Genomic DNA, 13734 nt, shown 5'->3' with positions numbered 1-13734 from the left:
AGATTGCACAAATTTGTGCCTACTTAATAACATTTTAAATGGTCTGGCACCTCCTCAATTACGTGACTTTGTGCATACTCACTCAGTATTAGATCCTCAAGAATATCCTATATATGAGATTGTACCATACCATTTCTTCGCATTGCATTCGGGCAATCAGCTCTCTCTGTAAAAGCCACAAATCAGTGGAACACCCGGCCTGACAGCCTGAGGAGCAGCAGCTCTATCGCTATCAAACCCAACTTAAAAAGTCTGTTAAAAGCTACTTGGCTCTGCACTCACTGACCTTGAATTGTATCTTATTGTCTTCATGACTTGCTTTTATTTGACAGGCATACACTGGTGATTTGCCATTGTGTGTAGCTTTCTATTGCTTGTCTTGTGCTCTCTTTTGTGTGTAACATTACAGTACATTTTCACTCTGTATTGTTTTCTGTTATGCTGTCTCTTTGTTTTAACCCGCCAAGGGACTACAGATGCAAATTATCTTAAAATTATAATCTGGCACCATGCATCAAATGGTGACATTTATGTGTTGAATTGTACAAATAAAAAATGAATACAATCATCCAAGTCAACACACCAGTACCTCATATAGGCACTAACAAATCCTCATGACAAACCGTCAATTAACCTATTACAAAACACACACACACACTCACACATTGCATATCAATACAATACAGAGCAGTATGAACACTGTGTGCGATCAACTGTAAATAATACCCTCTTCTCAGTCTTTCCTTGACACCTCCCAGGAGGAAATATCACCCAAAAAAAGAATGTCATTGTCGTATGTGAGAGTAGGTGCTATCTGTACATTTGAACATTAGAATGCACAAAGGCCCAGTGGAGCATTCGCTGATAAAAAGGATGTTTCATTTTCCTTGTGCGATGACGAATGTCAATCGATTAACAATAATGAGCTTGAAAAACCTGGGTAAGCACCATTATCACAGTGTGCAAAAACAATGCTGAAATTGCAGAAAGATTAATAGGATTTTTTGCTGACAGGGAACAGAGTTGTAATAGCAAACGCTGTGGACCATGAATAAAATAAACAGAAAATGTCATTACCCCAGAGTAAGTAAAAATTAAAACTCATCTGTTGTGACATGGACTTGATGGGAAATGTTGCTATGCTGACACAAGACTTGTGGGTGGTAAAATACCGCTCATTCCTTTCGGGACAAACAGAGGGAGAGGTGGAGAGAGAGATAAAGAAAGGTGGAGAGCAGGGGGGGTGCGTATGAGTAGTCAGCACTCAGGTTGAAAGGTCGGATGAGTATATAGCAAGAGCGCAGAGAGGAGGAGGACCAAATGACTCCGAGGGCAGCAACAGACTATACATCAAAAACACTGCAAATGGAAAAAACAAAGGCAAAGCTGGAGAGTAAATTACAAGTCGGAAATTGAGGCTCCGTTCTGACACATCCAAATTTATGGATCAGGGAAACATGCAGTAGGTGACTCACGGTAATACAGTGTAAATTGCCTCATAAGCCCTATACCTACAGTTCATCTTCTGCGGACACACGCAAAAAATTACACTTTGAAATTATAAACAAAACTGCGGATAACACAAATGAGGTCATTAAGTCCCTGGGGAACACTTCCTGTTATAATAACTAGTGACACGGAAAAGTCAATATTTGTGCATGTGCTAAACTATAGCAGGTTTTGATCTGCTTAATACAAAGCTGATAAATAAGCAGGAATTTGGGAGATCTAATATATGAGTAAATATACAAGGAGGACACTTATTTAAAGGAAAACTTTGCTGATTTTCAAAGAGCTCTGTGTCATCACAGTGTGTGCAACATGTGCAGGTGATTGGTGTTTGTATGCTGTGAGTGCCCAAACGTTTTCACCTTCAATAAGTGAAATTGGTGACACATTTTGTGTCTAGGGTTGTGATGGTAGGAGATTTTCACGGTACGATAACCATCTCAGAAAATAGCACGGTTTCACGATATACCAGTATTACAGAATTGATTATTGCAAGTCAAAATGACCCTTAAAGGAATGAGAACGGAGTGGTTATTTTGGTTGAACACATGTTTTATTATATTATTAAAACTTGAAACCATTTTTTTTAAATGGAAGTTTATGTACAAAGTCTCCCTTTTCAAAATAACTCAAATAAATAGGGATGCACAAAATGTCAGTACAACATCAGCCAATATTGGCTTTAACATACATTTGCACAAGAATGAATATTACATACATTGAAAAGAATTGTATTTCATGTTTCCATCTGCTGGTGGGCCATCACGATAAGAGTATGCATGCACAATATGATGTTAATTCCATATATCGATATTGGTATCAGTTATCGGCCAAATAAATTGCTATATATCAGCACATCGGATATCAGCAAAAAACAAATATTGTAGATAAGCAAATGTACAAGATATTATAACTATCAATTTTAACATCACAGTATACTTTAAGACCAGTATGCCGTTGCAACCCTATTTATGTCATTGGACAGACTTTCGTTCACCAGCTGATAGACGGGGAGCTCCGGGTGTTCCAACACTATTCATCTGCACACACTGCCCACGCTGCGATGACACAGAGCTGATTAAAAATCGGCAAAGTTTCCCTTTAAAGACCTGACAAATACAGTGTTCAGACTATTTTAATTTGTACCTAGAATTCCGCAACAGCAAAAAGAAATAAAGTCTAGAAAGCTCCTTTTAATGTCTCTTCATATTTAATATATTCAATTTCTGCCAAAAACACGTCATAACTTCCTCACCTGTGCTGTACACAATCAAAGCTGAAGAACACTGACAAGGTGAGCAGGAAAAAACACGAAACACGCTACATGAAAGAAGAAAGAAGAAGAAGAAAGTGTGTTTTGTCCACTTTTTTTCAAAGGATCGAGAATTTCAGAAAATACAGATAACAAACCAGTTTCTTATTCCCACTGGGGAATTTTAATTAAACAACAAATATCTCCACACAAGAACATTTAAAAAAGAAATACTGCCCATTTCTTATTACAGTATATAATTATTAATTTTTTAACTTGAAAACTTCTGGCACTTCAGTGTGGATTCATTGAGTATGTCAGGCACATGTTTTTGCACCTGACAAGGCTTTAATAAATGAAAAAGTGCTCATTTGCTATTCCATCAAAGAGGTCATTTTTCAGGAGAAAATTAAAACAGGACATTAGGAAAAATTAAATACAATTTTTGACTTGGCTGTTTTAACAAAAAATATAAAAGTATATGTTTGGTTTTCAAACTAATCTGTTTGTAATATGCCTGTAATAGAAATTTCCATTTCTTTTCATGCAATGTAACATCACACCATAAATGTAATATAAGCCCGAGAGGCATGAAGCACCTAATTAGCAGGTGTCTCAGGTAGGCATATTGGTACCTGATAAGCTACTGAGATGGATTTTTCACAAACAATCCATTATACACACAAAAGAGATGCGATATACAAATGTGATAGACACAAAAACACAGATTTGGACACAGCAATGTCACCTCAAAACACAGCTACACTTCATAACCACATCATTTAAATGATTTATAAATGCTACAGCGAAGGAGTGCGGGGAGTGAGGGATAGAGAGTAGACGAGGAAGAGAACAAAGAGGAGACATGAAGGACGATGGCAGAGGTGAGGACATACTCTCTGTCGTGAGGTGAAGCTCGAGAATGGCAGATTTACAAAGGAAGGAGAAGATGAAAATATGAAAGTGATCTGAGAGAGGAGAAACAGGGGTATTTGCACTGACACACGCAAATCCAAACCCTCATATCTAATGTGCTGCTGCCAGGAGGGGAGAAGAAAAGAGAGACAAAGTCAGTGACACAGACAGAGACAGGTGGGGTGGTAGAGTCCTGGAGGAAGAAACAGGAAGATAGACAGAGAGAAACAGAGATAACACTTCTGACTGATGACTCGTGAAAATTAAAACCTTTCTTCTTGAGGACATGCTTTCATTTTCCCTCCCTGCTGTGATTCCTTTCTTCCTGAGCAGCGATTGTAGCTTCAGGTACACCAGGTGCAGGCGTCTGTGTATGCATGCGGACGTGACTGAAGGTATGAGCAAAACCACACAGACTTGCTTTCTTGTCTGTTTTTCACACACACATACACACACGCAGACAGACACAGGGTTATGTTCAGTCTCCTCGCAAGATATTCTTTTGTTGTGATTTGTTTTTCAGTCACACACTGAGTTGCCTTGTAGGCAAAGTATTATAAAACTTAAAAGAATTCCCTTTGGCATGACTTGCCGTAGCACCTGTGATGTTACACTATGTAGTTTCACTTTGTAGCCTACCTCTCCAATATTCACGCAAACCTGTGGTTGTAAAACATCTCCAGAATCATATCTCATGATGGAAAATACATGGCTCTTTCATGATTACCACTGGAGGGAATCAGAAGAAGCAATAAAAAAAAAATCAAATATAAAGCCATTTCAAAGCGTATAGCAAGGCTTTGGACTGACTATACAAGAAACCCACACAGGACAACTTGAAAGGGAGATGAAGGAGATGACTCAATCCATGTGTGAGTGGGTGCGCGTGTGTATCTGTGCGTGTTTCTTATATTTGGCTAGAAATGAGCACACACTACAGTGTTAACACATTTTATTAGGTGTACAAATACACAGCAGGCTAATAAGTTTGTATTGGAATTATAATTAAAACAGTGTGCAGTGGTGCATGTCTTCATAACTTCAGGCTTTATCATGAGTCACAACAGACCCCGGTCTGTTGTTTAATAAAGGATTGCTAGGCTTGTGTACATAGAGACTATAAGATAACGCTTCAATGACACCAGCTCATGGGACACAGCAGAGGCACAGCGCCTCAGTCTTGTCAAAACTTGCTGCTGAACGTTGCTCTATTCAGCCAAACTCTGACTGAGGACAAGCCACTTTCAAAATTGGTAGCAGGGCTCAACAATAAGGATTGCCCGATTGCCAAGTAAAACTCAAGGTCGGGCATGTAAACTAACAACTCACTTGCCCGATCGGGCAGTGTCTCTACATGGTCAAGCGTTAACAATTCTCCTCTGCTCTCTGTATCGCACAAGGCGGAGTTCCGCCACACACACAGGTGAGCACGCTAGAGCGGCTCGGGCCGCATTTTCCTGACCAAACCTGACCCCGAGCCCGGTGCAGTTTGTCATCTGACAAAGTTATTGTTATGGACAGTGTGTAAATAACCAACAGACTGCTGTTACGCACAGACAAACAGCTGCTCGCACAGCAGCGTAGCACGGCACTCGTGCTGAGCTTGTGTTGCGTTCAGGCATTGTCACGTAAATAACAACTTCCAACACTTTAAATAGGTCATAGCACAAAACAGCAGCATGTCATGTGACTTTTTACTTTTATTATATTCAATAAAATTGTATGTTCCTATAGGGCGCAAAATTATAGACAGAGAACGATTGACAAATTTTTCACTTTAAGCCCTGACACTGTCATATTTGTGTAGGAATGAAGCTACAATACATGACATATGTTGTTTTAATTAATAAATACAGTGTGAATAAAGATTACATAACATAAAAATAACTGCAGTCTTTGTTATTTGATAGCCGCTTAAATTAAACAATTTTTATAGGGCAAGTAAAAACTGACTTTGGGCAAGTAGATCTCTGACCAACTTGCCCAACCGGGCAAGTGAAAAAAAACCTTAGCATTGAACCCTGGGTAGTCTTGTATACTAAAAGAATATCTCAAAAGAAGAAGATTTCACAAACAAAAAACCTCCATAGAGTTCCAGGGGCACTCAACCTCCTTCTTATTTGACCTTGGATCTGCTCTTGCTGCCAACACTAAGGCTATTTTCCAGTGTTTTTACTGTAATGTCAGTGAGAGCAATTGAGCTAAATTTAAACAAAAGAATCATTTGGCCTCATCAGGAAAATGTTGTAAGACATTACTTCAGAGACAAAGATTTTTTAAAGAAGATGATGAAACTAGTAAAATTATACATCGGGTGACCACATTCATATATTTAATAAAGAAAATCAATGGAGGCCACTTATTTATCTTCAGAATCCATTTTTCAAAGCTTGTTTCGTGTTTCTTGGGGCCACAAGCACAAAACCCAAGGCTAGCAATCAACCGTCAATCATCGGGGCTTTTGCAAAGGCAGTAGGCCTACATCCGTGTTATCCTCATTCCATACATCAAAGCTGATACACATGCTGTTGAGTATAAATGATCTCTCTGCGAAATAGCACTTACTGCCTTTATGTTGTGGCCACTTATGGGTATTGCAACATATGCAACTTCAGTCCTTAGATATTTGGATCTAGGCGCCTCTCTCTCTTCAGCCTTTATTCTTTATTAATAATAATAAAAATGCTGTTTATATAGCATCATAAAATCAAGTATGATTTCAAAAGTGTTTCAGCAGTGTGGAGCATGGTTCACCCTACTCTCCCTCTGATTGGCAAGTAGTCATTGCCTTTTTTCGCTGGATTGGTTAGGTTTAGGCATGACGAATGAGATGGGTTAGGGTTGGTGTAAGAATGTCAGGGTAAGTCGGTCGGAAGCATGGTAGGGAAAAAAAATATCGCTATCAGCAAAGTCAGAGCTAGTTAAAGGCTAAAGTGAACAGATACGTTTTTAGCTTTCTTTTAGAAATATTTAGCGATCTAGCCTCCCTGATATCTCTAAGTAGTGCGTAATTGACGATATATTTAAATGATATTTTTGATGTTTTTTGGGCGATTATTTCATATATCGTTGTTTGTCTTAAGCAATATCATCAGCAGGGGAATTTCAATATCACCCAACCCTACTGACAACTGAGTATACACTAGACAACACACTGAACAAATGGTCACTAATGACTAGAAGTCTGGCAGTAGATGACCTCGCAAATCCTGCAAGAAAGCCTTCGTTCTCGTATCGAAACAAACATGGGTGGCAACTAGCAGCAACTGCACTGAAAAGGCCAAAAAAAAAGAAAAAATGCGCAGCGTCTGGCACACCTGGCAAGGAGGACTGTTTAGTCTACATAAAGAACTGAACTGAGTGAACTTTGGAAAACAAAGCAGACCTCAGGTAAGGTAATTCATTTGTTGTTGTTGTTAGTGGTGTTTTTTTTACCAGTATGATTTCCTCAACAACACACAAGTGACATCATCGGTTGCCGATATCGGTTCCAAATAAACGTTTCTAAACAATCTTTATGTTAACAACTGGAGGTCCAGACTAGAACAGACCAGGTCCAAGTTGGTCTGGTCATACATCAGGCCCAAATCATTTTCATTATCAGCTCAACACTTCTGATACGTCCCTGCCTTGACCCATGCACCCAATCTTCCGTTACACGAAATTCTGTCTCTGTCTAATTCTTTCTGTTCCATTATTTGTGTTTCTATCTCTCATTATGCCTCATACATTTGTGTTCCTAAAGGACATAGTGGGAAATGATGAACAAATCTAAAAATAAGTAAAAAGAGAAATGATAAAAATTCTTACAGAGAATCCACTTGCACATCAGATTCTCGAATCATGTTTTTCCTTTTTTGCCTTTCTGCTCTTTCCTTTCCCATTACTGTTTCTGCTCTCTCATTCTGTCTGTCTCTTCAACAGCACCACCTCAGTCATTTTACTGACAACCTGCCACCTGGCGAAGGGAAAAATATGTGTGTGTCTTTATTAAGAAATAAAAAAGTGTTTACTCAGATAGTTTTGACGTACAGCAGTGTCCAAGTGTGCAAATGTGTGTCCACCATGCATCAGCGAGAGAACAGGGCAGTGTGTGTGTGTGAGAGGGTGTCTCTCAGAAGTCAGCACTGCATGCAATGTTTATCCACCACATATTGAGCAGTGCTGACCAGAGAGCCCCACCGGGGCCATTGGACCAGCTGGTGTGATACTGGTGTACACACAACCCCACACAAACACCTCTCTCTCTCTCATACACACAACAAACACACACATTCTCTCCTTACCACACATACATCATCCTATGGCAGCCCTTCCATTTCGCTCCTCTCCTCCACCTTACGCCTCATCAGACATATTATAATTAGCCGTGCTGAGTAATTAACATCCAAATTAGGACATTCATTTGCATATCTGCCCTCATTTGCATATACTTCCAGCAACACACATACCTGACATTCCTCCACACGCTTATAAATCCCAGTACAAAACACAAGGGTACTCAGTCTTTTGCAACGCAATTGCCTGCCATCACAACTCATGCACACACCTTTTTATATTTGGCAAACATGTATTTTTTTCTCCTTTGTGAGGCATTAGAGAACAAAAACTGGTGATAGCAAAGGAGAGAGAAGGCTTGAGGCGGAAGGAGGCTGAGAAAAGGTACAAGAGGAGTAAAAGAAAGAGAGATTCTGGACAAGCTAGGAAAGGGAGGGAATATAAATGGGACTGAGGAGGGGGCTGGTAATAGAGGTACCCAGGATAGAGTGAGAATGTGACACACTCCAGATGAGAAAAGGCAAAGTAAGACAGAAAGAAGCCTGCCTCACCATTTATACAACTCACTTAAGCCCATAAAACTTTGGAATTGAATCCAGGGCGGTGGAGAGAAGGAGCAGCAGCTCTGGAAATCAGAATGAAGGTTGCTCAAGCTTGGAAAAATAAGTGAGAAGAGGAGTGACGAAACACTTCTCTCTCGCTGTGACATTTGCCCTCTGAATGGCATCAGCCCAACAGAGCGAGGCAACAAAAAGCGAGAGAGTCGGAGGAGGAGAGAGTGAGAGAAAAAAGGGTGGAAAAACACAAGTGAGAAAGCCGAGGAAAGAAAGAGAATAGAAAGGGCATGAATGACAGTAAAGAGGAAAAGAGCGACAGGACGCGCAGAGCAGTTCCCGCCAGACATTGTTTCACCAGTCATTGCACAGAAGAGGAGAACCTGAGTTATGCTTCTGCGTTCCACATCGCTTTCACGATTTATGTTCCGGCGAGGATAATGCAGCTAGACGGCTCTGTTGAAAAGACACCCATAAATCTGATCTTGTTTTCGATTTTTTTTCGGCCCGATTCTTTCTCTTTCAGCACCCCTCAAATCCTTTCAGCAGACATTCATCTGCTCTGGTCTATTTCCTGACTTCTTATGTAAAGGTATTCAGCAGCAAGCCTTTGTCTCATGTATATACTGTATTCTGCTGAGCTTGTAGAGCTTGTAAATGCAAAAATCTACACACACACACACACACACACACACACACACACACACACACAAAAACTCACTCTGTCTCTCTTATATAGCTAGAAAACACCCAGCCTGCACACAGAGGACTTAATCTATTCCTTTTCGAATGTTACAAGGAAATGGCTTCACTCAACAATACAGAGGTTTATAAAATCCTAGGAAATTACAATGACTCCTTAACTGAGTCAAAGCAGAGTTCACACATCACATTCACCTTTGGAAATTGAATGAGTCATTTAAGTCTCTACAGAAAACTGCCTCCTCTCTAAACTTAATCTAAACCTAGTTAGCCTTCCCTCTGGCTCCCGGCCATATGGAGGTCTTTCATAAACAAGGAAAATAATGATAATGTTTGGTTGAGCGCAGACAGCCAGTCAGCCCAACACACTCACTCCAGAGACCCAATTAATACCACTGTAAACTGCCGCTGCCCTTCACAGGCAATACCAGTCGACGCCGTGTATGTGTGTGAGTGTGTGTGAGTAAGTGTGTGTGAGTAAGTGAAAAAAGAGAGAGAGAGATGTGAGAGTATCACAGGGTGAGGATGTGATTGAATACGATGCCCTGACCGTGGCTGCCCTCCCCGAGCACCAATCGATTATCATAGTTAGAAATCATCCTCAGATCACTGACCAACCAGCCAATCATGACCAGCAACATAACCGCTGATATCTTCAATAAATGTCATGTTTATGGTGTTATTTATCATTTCAAAAGCAACTGGGGCATGTAAGGTTGCCTCCGAGACATAATGTTACGTGAGGAAGAGTTTCCCCGCAACCTGAGGGTGAAATAAGTACTTATGTACTGCTAGTATGTGAATTCCTACAATATGTTAAAGGGGTGGGGGGTCAACACAGCAGAGTATCACAATATTTTACGTGGCAATATGGTATTATATAAATTTTCAATATTGTCAATGCAAATTAAACTTTTGGTAGCCTATAATAACAGTTAAATAAATTGCTTTTTCAGTCTACGAGATACATTTTGCTGCAAAAATTACTTAGTGCGATGAACAGACTGAAAACCTATCAAATATAAACAGATGCTGACAAAGTTTCTCTTTTAGGACATAATTTTCAGTTGAAAAAAGGTACTAAATCGCAATATATGTTCGCGATAACACTGTATCATGAGCTAAGCATCGTGATGCTATCATATCATGGGGTCTCTAGTGGTTCTGTCCCCAATTTGATAAGCAAATGAAATTGTGGTCAGTTATGTCTATATTAGAGCTGAAATTATTAGTCATCAATTAATCTTTTAAGTCATTTTTCAAGCTAAAATACCAACGATTCACTTATTAGTGAGTATTTGCTGCTTTTCTTATGTTAAAACAAGTAGTTTGAAGATATTACTTTGGGTTTTAGGTGATTTTCACTATCTTATTAAATAAAAAACAGATGCTAACATAGTGTTTCTTTTGGGACATAATTTACAGTTGAAAAAAGGTAATAAATCGCAATATATGTTCGCAATAATGCTGTATCATGACTAAAGCATTGTGATACTATCATATTGTGGGGTCTCTAGTGATTCTCTCCCCTATTTGATAAGCAAATGTAACTGTGGTGAGTTATGCCTATCATCAAAGCTGAAATTATTAGTCATCAATTAATCTTTTAAGTCATTTAGCTAAAATAGCAACGATTCACTCATTAGAGAGTATTTGCTGCTTTTATCATGTTAAAACAAGTAGTTTGAAGATATCACTTTGGGTTTGAGGTGATTTTCACTATCAGATGCTAACATAGTGTTTCTTTTGGGACATAATTTACAGCTGAAAAAAGATAATAAATCGCAATATATGTTCGCAATAATACTGTATCATGACTTAAGCATTGTGATACTATCATATTATTTCTAGTGATTATCTCCCCTATTTGTGTAGCAAATGTAACTGTGGTGAGTTATGTCTATTAAATTAATCTTTTAAGGCATTTTTCAAGTTAAAATACCAACGATTCACTCATTTGTGATACTTATGTAATGTATAAATTGAGTATATTAGGTTAAAACAAAATGGAGATGTTTTTCGAAAGTTGGGTGATTTTCACTATTTTCTGTCATTCTATTGTTTGAAACAAACGATTAATCGATTAACTGTTGATTAAAATAATCTTCAGGTGCAGCCCTAATTGTCTGTTGGTGGTTATTTGACAGCTTTTCTTCATTTATCCCTCTGCCCATCGTTTCACAGTGAGACTGCCTAGCTTTACAACACAGCTGTAACTTCCCTGTAAACTGAACACCTGTCCCGTTAATTGCCCTGTCCGCCATTACACGAACTTTGAGTAACTAGGCAGTAATTAGCGACGGAAAAAAGCTCTGAATATAAAGCAGAACTTCATAAAAAAGACAAAAAAAACAGAACTAAATGGCGACGAAGTTGCTGGACGGACGGTTGGTGCTCTCCTCGCCAACTTGAGCAACTCAAACGCGATAAAGCGGTCAAACATGCCGAAGCCAAGTTGATTTTTTTGTCCATCTTTTTCTTTTTCATCTTCCTACCTTTTCCGCCGAGAGCGCAGGAGTGGCCCCAGATGAGCCAGAGCAGCACAACAGGGACCCCGAGTGTCTGCATGGTTGTCGCTCAGTGTGTGGGTGATGTCTCCCCGTCCTCTCCTCTTCCCGAAATCCTGGATCACCTCCCAAGCGCGAGGATGTTTTCAACTGGTCGGGCGCGCGAGGGATAGTCGAACGGTGGAGAGACAACCACTGGGCACTGTGAGCAAAGAGAGCGAGGGGTACTGACGTTTAAACTGCGTCAATAAAACAAAGCTTCCGGTTTGTGGTTTTCAAAATAAAAAACAATCGACTGATAATGTAAAATAATGTCAAATAAAGGCATTAAAACAAGGCTATATTTATACAGAATAAAAAATGAATCATCGTATGAATTGTATTCTCACACTAGTTATTATTTTTGCCTCAAAAAAAGGTTTCTCCACAAGTATGACTAATCGTATACATTTATTTTGAAGAATAAAAGGTTTCTTCTTCGGGGGAAATCTAGCTTTGTTTAGCAAACTTGACGTGTATCTGTTAATGAGAAGGAGCAAGTGAAAGAGAGGAGGGAATATAGGGAGGGGATCTGTCTGGGATGAGAGTGAGTGTGTCGGTAGTTTGGTGTTAAGAGGGGAAAGGATTGATTTTGAGCTCTGCTGCAACCGAGAATTTGCTGTCAGAGATTGCATTCCTCCAGAGGAATACAGCTACAGTTATTCAATCAATTCAATAAACCCAAAGCTATGGCAAGGTAGGACACCAGAGGCTTACCACAAGCCCAGAAAATGAAGCAATGACTGATTTATTATGGGAGCTAGAGAAGCACAGTGACATGAGCACACAAGGAACATTAATGCTCTGGTGATAGAAGTTTTTCAACACAGGAAACTGCTTCAAAATCAGTGTCTTCCAACCTTGAAGCGATGTCTACTGCTGCTACTGTCCGAGGAGGTATTTCCAAGGCAGTAATCAGGCTATAATATATATTCAAATATGCAAGTACACGCTGCTGTCCAAAATAAGCATTAGCGTTTTCATTTTCTGTATACGATTATACTGTTAAGGGTCAGTGGGGGGGCTGGAGCCTATCCCAGCAGACATTGGGTGCAAGGCAGGGTACACCCTGCACAGGTTACCAGACTATCACAGGGCTGACACATAGAGACAGACAACTATTCACGCTCACATTCACACCTACCGCAAATTTAAAGTCACCAATTAAACTGGGAGGAAACTGGAGTACTCGGAAAAAACCCACAACCCCACCCTGGGTTTGAACCAGCAACCCTCTTGATTATCTTAATGATAATCATAAATAAACATAAATTGCCTTTATTATTACTAACATTTACAGTATGATGGTGCATTTGTTACATTTGCAGCATATTTGTTGTATTCTTCAGATAGCCCAGGTGAAAGCTGAGTTAAGTTTCAATAATTTAGTTTGTGTTGCATGTGTAATTTATTAGGGTTGAGCCACATACTTGGATGAAATGAGTATCCAGTACAGATAATATACTTTAAACAAGCACCAGCCATTAAAATGTGTCAATATCCGCACTCCTGGTTGAGGAAAATCCTCATTTGGGTAGCTGTGTTTGATCTATTACTCTTCTGATCAAAAATGATCTAAAGCTCATATCTAAGATTTTTTATGTAAATAGTTTTCCGGTTAATAATAAGTATTTAAACTTCTGATCAACCCATATCAATTTCAGGCTTCAATAACACCTTCAGATTAAGTCCGACCCATTTTCAAATTAAACCACAACCACTTCCACATTAAACCCCGCCCATGATACGATACAGATAATTTAGTTGGCTGAACAGTTAGGGCCGTTTCATAGTCGACGCAAAGGCACGCAGACACGAACGCATTGGGATGCATCGAGACGCATTGGCCGCCATGATGCGTGTTTGCGTCTCAAAATGTGTTGTCGATTTTTTTGATACGCGACGCAGCAAGTGTGTAATATCATACATTGCCAGCGGGGGTGATAATGCAAGCGACGTACTTGAAATTAACCACTTT

General features: G+C 39.5%; 1 protein-coding gene across 1 annotated transcript in view; it reads right to left on the bottom strand.

Moving 5' to 3' along the window:
• The window catches only part of clstn2a (calsyntenin 2a), a 229796-nt gene extending 217951 nt beyond the window's left edge, over window positions 1–11845 (bottom strand). The window contains exon 1 of the mRNA XM_050033688.1: window positions 11706–11845. Coding sequence (XP_049889645.1) covers window positions 11706–11778 — 73 coding nt within the window. The 5' untranslated portion in view covers window positions 11779–11845. The remainder of the gene's footprint in view (window positions 1–11705) is intronic.
• Between the last annotated feature and the right edge of the window lie 1889 nt (window positions 11846–13734).

The sequence above is a fragment of the Epinephelus moara genome, chromosome 21, assembly GCF_006386435.1.
Source record: "Epinephelus moara isolate mb chromosome 21, YSFRI_EMoa_1.0, whole genome shotgun sequence".
In the NCBI taxonomy this organism is placed as follows: Eukaryota; Metazoa; Chordata; class Actinopteri; order Perciformes; family Serranidae; genus Epinephelus; species Epinephelus moara.
Note: the sequence above shows the minus strand (reverse complement) of the source record. Positions and strands in the feature narration are given on the sequence as shown.